The sequence below is a fragment of the Cryptomeria japonica genome, chromosome 1 (genome assembly GCF_030272615.1).
Source record: "Cryptomeria japonica chromosome 1, Sugi_1.0, whole genome shotgun sequence".
In the NCBI taxonomy this organism is placed as follows: domain Eukaryota; kingdom Viridiplantae; phylum Streptophyta; class Pinopsida; order Cupressales; family Cupressaceae; genus Cryptomeria; species Cryptomeria japonica.
In genome coordinates, this window is record NC_081405.1 from 675289503 (window position 1) to 675298511 (window position 9009).

General features: G+C 32.6%; 1 protein-coding gene across 2 annotated transcripts in view; it reads right to left on the bottom strand.

Moving 5' to 3' along the window:
* The window catches only part of LOC131026752 (importin subunit alpha), a 127989-nt gene extending 121485 nt beyond the window's left edge, over positions 1-6504 (bottom strand). The window contains exons 1-2 of one of the 2 annotated variants that reach the window (XM_057956691.2): positions 5819-6504; positions 5110-5176 (exon numbers count right to left, since the gene is read on the bottom strand). In XM_057956691.2, the coding sequence (XP_057812674.2) occupies positions 5110-5176; positions 5819-5955 (204 nt within the window). In that variant the 5' untranslated portion in view covers positions 5956-6504. The remainder of the gene's footprint in view (positions 1-5109; positions 5177-5818) is intronic. The other variant, XM_057956692.2, reaches the window with a different exon arrangement.
* Between the last annotated feature and the right edge of the window lie 2505 nt (positions 6505-9009).

Below are 9009 nucleotides of genomic sequence, written 5' to 3' on the forward strand. Positions count from 1 at the left end.
AAATTATCAGCATATTGTTATTGCCATATCAGACACAGCACTTTATAACATTATTGCTATCATCAAGGAGGCTCATAGCATATATCTCACATTGACACATCAGGAAGAGCAGAGATCTTTCTATACTTCTGCAGATTGGAACATCCAAACTTACACAATTACATTAGTCATATCAGATACATCAGTGATCTACCATCCAATCCACATATTATTATTTTTAGATTATACATATTACTTATATTATCATATACTTCATAATTGATACATTATCATTCTATTAAGCATTTGTTATCAGCATTATCAATATTTCATAAGAATTTAAGGTTTCTGTAAGAAGAAGTCTCTTGCAATTGATTTGCAAGTTACTTATTCCCTTCTTCATAAGCGATAACATAAGGGGACATTACACCTACCAACCTCATATGCATATCTACTTCAATATTCAGTATAAAACATTGTATTGAAAAATCTCTACATAACACTTTCTTGCATTGTCAATTTTGGTTCTTGGTTTCACTCGTACAGTTATTTTTGTTGCATCACTTGCATTTGTGTTGTGGTAAGAGTGAGATGGAGGTCTATGGTGATGATGGAATGCAAATTTTATTCTTCCTTTTTGACAGAACTTTCTCTTTCTATAAATCCATTATCCTGCCAATTGATCAGTTCATTTCCAGGCATAATGGTGCAAATAGATATACCTCATTTCAAATTTTAAACTCTGTTCCTATTGTATCTTTTGGTCTAGCTGGAATAAGTTAAGGCTCATTAAAATTAACTAATTTGTGTTCTTGAAAACATTAAATACCATTGGCAATCTAAAGATCTGTTACTTGTAATGCTTTTAACACTATTTTGAACCAGAAAGATTAGCAAGCAGTGCACCTTATAAAATTTACTGCCTTCAACATTCCAACTTGCTGATTAAAGAATAAAACACACCAATTGGAACCCATCCTCAACTGATTTCTCATCAATACAAAAATTCTTAACAAACTCCATCCTAAAATAAATAAACCAAAACACGTTAAAAATGCTATCAAAAATATAAAGCAGCATTCTAAGTAAGAAGCAAGAATTTGGGAAGAGTGGCCTTTCCCTGGAACAGTGTGCTAATATAGCTAGTCCACAGCCTAACTGCAAAGTATGTTCTATTATTTCTTCTCATTGTCTATGTAGACAAAGGTTGTTTTCAAGGTCACAAGCAAAGTTAGACACCAAATTTGACTTCATGACCATGTGCCTTTCCAATCGGCCTACATTTACGTGTGGGGAGTGTAATGTCCCCATTTTCATGAGGATCAGTCCGCAGAAGTGTTTGGCCAATAATTTGACCCTCATAGGCTAAGGAGTTGTTTCGGGGGTCGACTTGGCGGAAATTGGTGGCTTCACATTCTATTTCTACTTGGTTTTATGGCAAAATAAAGAGATAACACGTATCATGAGACGTGTGCACTTTAATATTATTATAAAGTGCATATGTAATAAAATAATAAAGTGACTTAAGTATAAAATAAAAATAATTAAAAGTCACTTAAGAAATAATAAAGTGTACCTACCCTCTTCTAGAAGGAGTCTTATGATGGGTTATGAAAAGAATAAATAGAAGAGGGTAATTCATGGATGGGCATCAGTTGTTTGTGATTTTCTTGAATTGAGTTGTGGAACCAAGGGCTGTCCGCAGATTTGATCCTAGGGAATGATACCTCCCTTCGATCCGCATAACTGAGGAGGTGAAAGATCCTCTGAAGTGTTGCTTAGTGAGTGAGGAACATTCAGTTCTTCACATTGAGCTGATTGGAGTTTCATATCAGTTTGAGATATTTGCATCAGACTTTCAGCCCACCCCGATTTTGCCCATTGGTCATGGTGAGTGCATCCTTTCGTGTGTTTTGAAGACAAGATATCATCTAGAGGAAGGGGCAATTCTATTTGATGTGTTTGAAGGAGGATCGACTGAGGTTGCAGCCAATAATCAATCTGAAGCAGTTTACATCCTCCCCACGATTTGGTTCATTATCAACATTAGTGCATCGATTCACATGTTTGAGGACAGCGAAATTAAGAGGAGTCCAAGGCGCTTCATTTGGAGGTGATTATTGGTGATATTGTTGAGAGATCAAGACACTACCAATTTGGATTGGGATCGAACCAGTCATCTGCTGTCCTTCGATTTTTGTCATATTTCCTCTTTGGGCTTCAGTTCTCATCCACACAAGGTGGCACTACCCATTTTAGGAGAAGGCGATCTCTTTGGAGCAGGGCTAAAGACTCATTACTGATCATTATCAGAGATCAGACTTCACACATGCAGCAGCAAGGGGCGAATCTCAGAGTGGTTTGATTGGGCACATAGAAAGGTCTTTGGTCTTGCATACTGCTTGATTCTTCATCACCAAACATAGCGATTTACACCAGGTTCTTGCAAATAGGGCTCATTGTACTTTCCAGTTTGGTGTGCATAATTAATAAGTATCATTTGTCCTCAGAATTAATGCTGTCTTATGAATTAAGGTTGAGGAGTTTACGGCCACATCTTTATGATTAGTTTCTGAGGTTGTATGACAACTATTTGATATAATGACAGCTAGTAGATGTCCATGTTTGAGAGCTCCATTTGTCTTGCAATACATCTAGTTTGCTGTCTAAGCATTCCAGGATTAACATACTTTTATTTCAGGTTGTTGATGAATGTTCTTTCATGAAAAATTAGTGTTTAATGTCCCTTATTTATCAAACTGAAACTAATAGCAGCAGACTGAGAACCTATTAGCCAAGTGTTTGACAAAAGGTCTAAGCCAAGAAAATTAGAATTTTGTATCAGAACTGACAAGGGCATTACAGGGAGCGACTATCCAACCATCACAATGCATCATGGCATCGATGGCAAGGATACACCATAACTCAAGTCCACTATTCCTAATTGATTTAACTCAGACACAAATGCCAATTCAACATCTATTCAATGTACCATCAGCGCCAACCCATCAAAATGCAGTTTTTCATGGAAAAAGTTGGAAGACATAAGATGACTCGCAGCGTTTTACTCATTTTTTTTGTTGATTTTGTTTTCAACATTCTATATCTCTTTTTTTGGCGCCAATGTATTCTGATTTATTTCAACGAACATTTTTTTGGCGCCAATAAATTCTGATTTATTTCAACGAACTTTTTATTGTCTATAAACTGCTATGAGTGAAAGCTTCAAATCTTTGGTCATGGCAAAGAAAATCAATTGGAAAAAAAGGCAAGAGACATTTTCAATGCCACAACTAGGATCATCACAGCAAGTCATTATTACTTTTTTGTTGTTTCTTTGCATGCAAACTGGTTTATTATACATCATTGAATTTCACTGCATGTTAATATTGATTTTGATGAAATAATTGTGTTTTGTGTGTATGCGCTACAAGAGTCTTGATGCGAATAGATTATCAAGAATGTTGCCACCACAGCATGGGAATTTGATAAATTAAGAGGATTGCAGAAAGAGAAATGGCAATGGAGATTTGTCCAGGTCTTCCAAATGACATTGGCAAAGAGCATTTGTTGAGGGCGCCATCAAGCTCACACTACAAGCTAACTCTTGTTTGTAACAGTTGGAAAATGTTGTATGCAGACCACTCTTTGATCAAGATTAAAGTTGGCTCTTATTTTTTAAAGTTGGAAAAACATTGTATGTAAGTAATTTTACTTTGGATGGAGCTTATCTCTCCTAATTTACTTTGCATGAGTATGTTTGTAACATATATTTCTTGTGTTGAATTTAATAAAACTCTGTGTTCATTTGATTTAATTCACACATTTAAACTTTTAGTTTTCAAGTTATTCATTTTTCTAAATATTTAAAATCTTTAAAAAAAATTATGAAGTGTATATATTGTTAATATGTTATTTGGAATTTTTTATTTTAATAAAGGTAGACTCGACTTTTTTGAGGATTATTTATCCCACAATTATTATAATTTGGTAATATTCAATTTACTTACTAATACTAATGAACCATAATTGATGCATTTCATAAATCCATGAAGAAAAACCAATACATTTTTTTAGTGAGAACAGAAGTGATGTCAAGAAGTATTACTCGACATATGTACATAATATCAACTTGAAGTATTGGATCTATTGTTCAAACTAATCTATTCAACCCACCTCATGTATTTTTTTTTCAACTTCATTTGACTATTAGTTTACAACAATTAATTATTTGTTTAGGAGAGATCAACTCCATGCAAAGTAAAACTACCTACATAAAATGTTTTTCCAACTTACAAACGAGAGCCAAGTTGTAGTGTGGGCTCAATGGCACCCTCAACAAGCATTCTCTATCAATGTCATCTAGAAGACTTGAAAAAACCTCCATTGCAATTTCTCTTTTTTCAATCCTCTTAATTCGTCAAATTCTCAAGTTGTGGGGACACCATTCTTGACAATCTATTCACATCAAGAACCCTATTTTGCAATCCTCTTAATTCATCAAATTCTCAAGTTGTGGCAACACCATTCTTAACAATCTATTCACATCAAGATTCCTGAAGTGCATGCACACAAAAAACAATTATTTCATTGAGAACAATATTAGCATGTGGATTCAATCATGTCTAATAAAACAGTTCACATGCAAAGAAACAGCAAAAAATCATTATGACCTATTGTGATGATCCCCATTGTGGCATTGAAAACGTCCCACTTATTTTTCCAATTGACTTTCTTTGCAACAATCAAAGATTTAAAACTTCCACTTGCAATAGTTTACAAACAATAAAAAGTTCGTTGAAATAAATCAAAATACATTGGCACAAAAAAAATAGATATAGAATGTTGATTAAAACAAAAATACCAAAAGAAAAAAAGAGTAAAATGTTGTGAGTTATCTCATGTCTTTCAATTTTTTTCACGAAAAACTGTCGTTTGATGCATCGAGGGCGATGGCATAGTGAACTAATGCTGAATTAGAGTCTATATTTGAGTTAAATTGATGAGAAGCAGTGAATTTGAGTTATGTCGTATCCATGCCATCAATGCCATGGTGCATCATAATAGCTGGATAGCTGCTCCCATATGTGTGTGCATATATAGACCATGGACATGAGACCTAGAAAGTACTTGTTGAATCATGAACCAAGCAAAGCTCTGCCAGGTCAGCTGAATATACTCCCACGGTAAGCCTAGCCTGCCAAGGAAAAAAGGAAACAATAAAACAAACAGAGGGGAAAAGAAATTTTAAAAAATAAAATGAAAATGAATCTTCATATATTTTTTCAATTGCCAGTTTTCTTTTGCCAAATCTGCAAACGAATCCAAAATCCATCTACTAGTGTGAGGACTGCTAGTATGATATCTACACATACATGCATCCATATATAGTATTTATGGATGCATACTTATATATAGTTATGAAAAAGCCCTATGCACAACTTTTCCGTTACAAGCAGACACATATCTAATTATCAAATCTATTTCGCGTACAATTTGGAGAAACAAAATTTGTATTCATCAGTCAAGGCTGTGTGAGCTTGAAGTATCTGAATCAATCAATACATGACTTCGATATAGAGAACTGGGTATTTTGCATGTGTATCCATATATAGTATTTGTGAATGTATACGTATCTATGATTATCAAAAAGCTTTTGTACGCGTCTTTATGGTAATAAACCCACCTATGTCTAATTATCAAAATCTAGCGACACAAAATTTGAAAGGAAAAAGTGTACTCAACAACAAGGACCCCGGAAGATTCAAGTCATTTAGGATTTCAGATTGAAGACAATTTACAATCCAAAAATAGGCACAGGGCTAAGAATTCAGCACACCTTGCTACCAACGGTAAATTGCCCTTGTTGAGCACCCTGCATTCCTTGTCTTCTCTTCTTGAGGAGATTATCATCCTTCTTATTCTTCCTGATTTCGATAAGATTGTCTTCTCTCTTTCGCCGAGCGTCCTCTGCATCAACACCCATCTTGTAATATTTTCTCCTGAGCTCCGTACGAATATTGGGTTTGAGCGACATTGTGAAATATCAATTGGGTACTCAAGAATTCAAGTAAACTCAGTTTGCTTGGCGATTCGCAGAATTTGAGGGTTTTAATGAACATATGAATGGAATAATAAGTAAAGAATGAAAAATGAAAACCTTCGAAGGTTTAATGGCAACTTTGAAAGGACTTGAGAACTGGAAACGTTTCAGTACAAGAAGGCGGGAAAGTGAGAAAAAGAAATGTAGAATTTTGCGTCAAACGACAGAATTGAGAATTTTTCTATCAGTCGACTTAGAAAATTTCAGTCGGGTTCATCATATCCGTTAATTGATGGGAATAATTTCAAAATCCTTACCATGTTCAGTTCGACTGGAAGGGAAGATTTTGTGGTTTTCAAATCCTCCCCTTCCTACCTATTTAGTTTGCTTTTTCTATTAATAATTGCAGATGATCTGTTGTTTATAGAACAAGAGACACAAAGCTTAAGTTCCTGGGAATGTGTGGTAAGTTGGAGTAGATGAAAGTAGAGAGGAAGATAGAGGGGGAGAGGAAGAGGGAGATAAATAGATAAAATAGATTTATGTAACTTATATGTGTCGTAGATTCAAGGATACAAGTGTATGGAGATTAAAATAAATAAATTATTACATAAGAAATATGTGAATAAATGTACCATGCTCACAATTTATGTTAGCAAAAGAGAACATTAATATGAAATATATTGTAACAGTATCTCTAACAAAGGATTTCACGTCATGTGGACTACAAGGACCGTAAGATATCCACAAAATGGATATATATTAAAAATATTATAGGAAAATTGAAGCAAATACTATTTGTAGATGAATGTCAAATGAATGTGAAATCATAGGGATATCCACAAAATGGATATATATTAAAAATATTATAGGAAAATTGAAGCAAATACTATTTGTAGATGAAAGACAAATGAATGTGAAATCATAGGCTATAATAAGTGTAAGTTATACATAGTGGATTTCCTAAAAAACTTTTAGAAATTGTCAAGCAAACATATTTGATAGATGCAAAGAAAAAAATCCACAACCTTCATCAATGTCCTTATTTTCTATTATTGGAGATTTGGAACAAGGTGTGTACGTCCATCAAAGCATAATATAATATGAAGATGAATTTTCTCAAATGTTATGTTTGCATATACCCCTTTTGAAATCTATGCAAAATGTGGGAGATAAAGAAAGCATTGAACTATTTGACACAATTCCTCAAGAAGCTATGATTTAATGGAATGCATTCTAATTAGAAAAGTTACATTATTACCATTATAACAATCTCTTAATTTGTTTGTGTCTATCATGTTGTAGTCAATTTGAAAACATGTGTGATACATTAATTTCAATGACCACTATGTTTTTTAGTAATTGATAATTTTAGATTTATTTTACAACTTTATAGTATTTACCAAAATGATCATTTTTTTATGAAATCATAAAACATACCATCAAAACAAAAAATATCAAAATTACAAACTTTGCTTTTTTTTTTAAATAATTAATAATCAAATTTAAATAATTAAATCTATTAATGGTAATTATTATTTCACTTATTAAATAATATTATACTATTGTGAAATAATTTTTCAAATATATTTTTTTAATTTCAAATTTTATATAAGTAAATCTTAATCCTTAACTCTCCTTTACCTCATAATTTGAACGAATTTTATTTTAATCCAATGACAAAAATATATTACATAAGTGTCTAATATATATTAAAAAAATCAATAATAATATTTTGTAAAAGGCAAATATAGAAAGTACATACGAACTAAGCTATCCAATTATATTATATTCCCCAATAGGACCAAAAAAGCAACTTTTTAACATCATAAATATTACTTAAAAACACAAATTACATTGACAATAATTAAAAAATAAAGACTAGAATTATATTAAAATATTCAACTCTTAAAATTAAATATAAAATAAAGTTAAAAAAAAACAATTCACGTAGCAAGAAATTAGTAAATCTTATTCTAATATTCATTAAAAAAAACATGAAATATTATTTAATCAAAGTGGTGGAGTTTGACACATTTAATTTAAGGGTCAAAATCTCATCTTTGAAATTAATAAAAACTTTGAAAAGTAGAACAACAACATGGTGGGGCCATTCAGTAAACAAAAGTTAGAAAAAAGTGAAGAGTTAGTTAACATGTTTTGAATAAAAATATAGACTTTATAGCGATGTAGCTTCAATTCCTCTTGTGTGGAGAAAGGATTTAATCATATTTATCCGCTACATTTAATAGGTACATTGAATTCCGAATGAGAAATGTAATTCTCTACCTATACAGAAAATTCGTTTAGGGCTGCTTTATTGGATATACAAAAGAGAAAATATTTTAATGCTTTTCCAGACAAAAAAGAGATCTACCGTTCCCATTCAACAGTGCGAATCAAAATTATTGTCGAGATTTACTCTGCATGCGAATAAAAATTATGACGGATGACGTATAAGCTTGGCTGCACCATTGTATGTTACGCCTTTCAGCGTAATTAAATTAATACTAGCAATTGCATCTTAGTGTGCAATGGGTACGCCGAAGAGGTATTGAAATTCAATTAAGAAAAAAATTGGGTTAGTTTTTGCATATATTTGTGTATTGCAAGAGGTTAATGGATAGTAAATTTAACAAAAAATAATAATTTTTGAACAACAAAGGTGTCAATGGAGAAGTGATAGTTTTCAATCAACCATGCATCCACTTACATAGATTCAAACATGACTAAAACAAAACCTTTAAATTGGGAAGATAATTAGGTTCCATTATTGAAAGGCTTGTGTTATGTTTGCAATAGGGAGAGATGGAGATAGATATGCTCATGTTATCTTAGCAATAGAGAGAGGTGGAGAGAGATATGTGTATAGGAATAGAAAGTGGGAGAGATGGAGGGGGGGAGAGCAATATAGAGGGGTGTAGAGATAAGGATAGAGATAGAGATGTAGGAGAGGGATATGGTGAGGAAAGAGGGATACAAGAGAG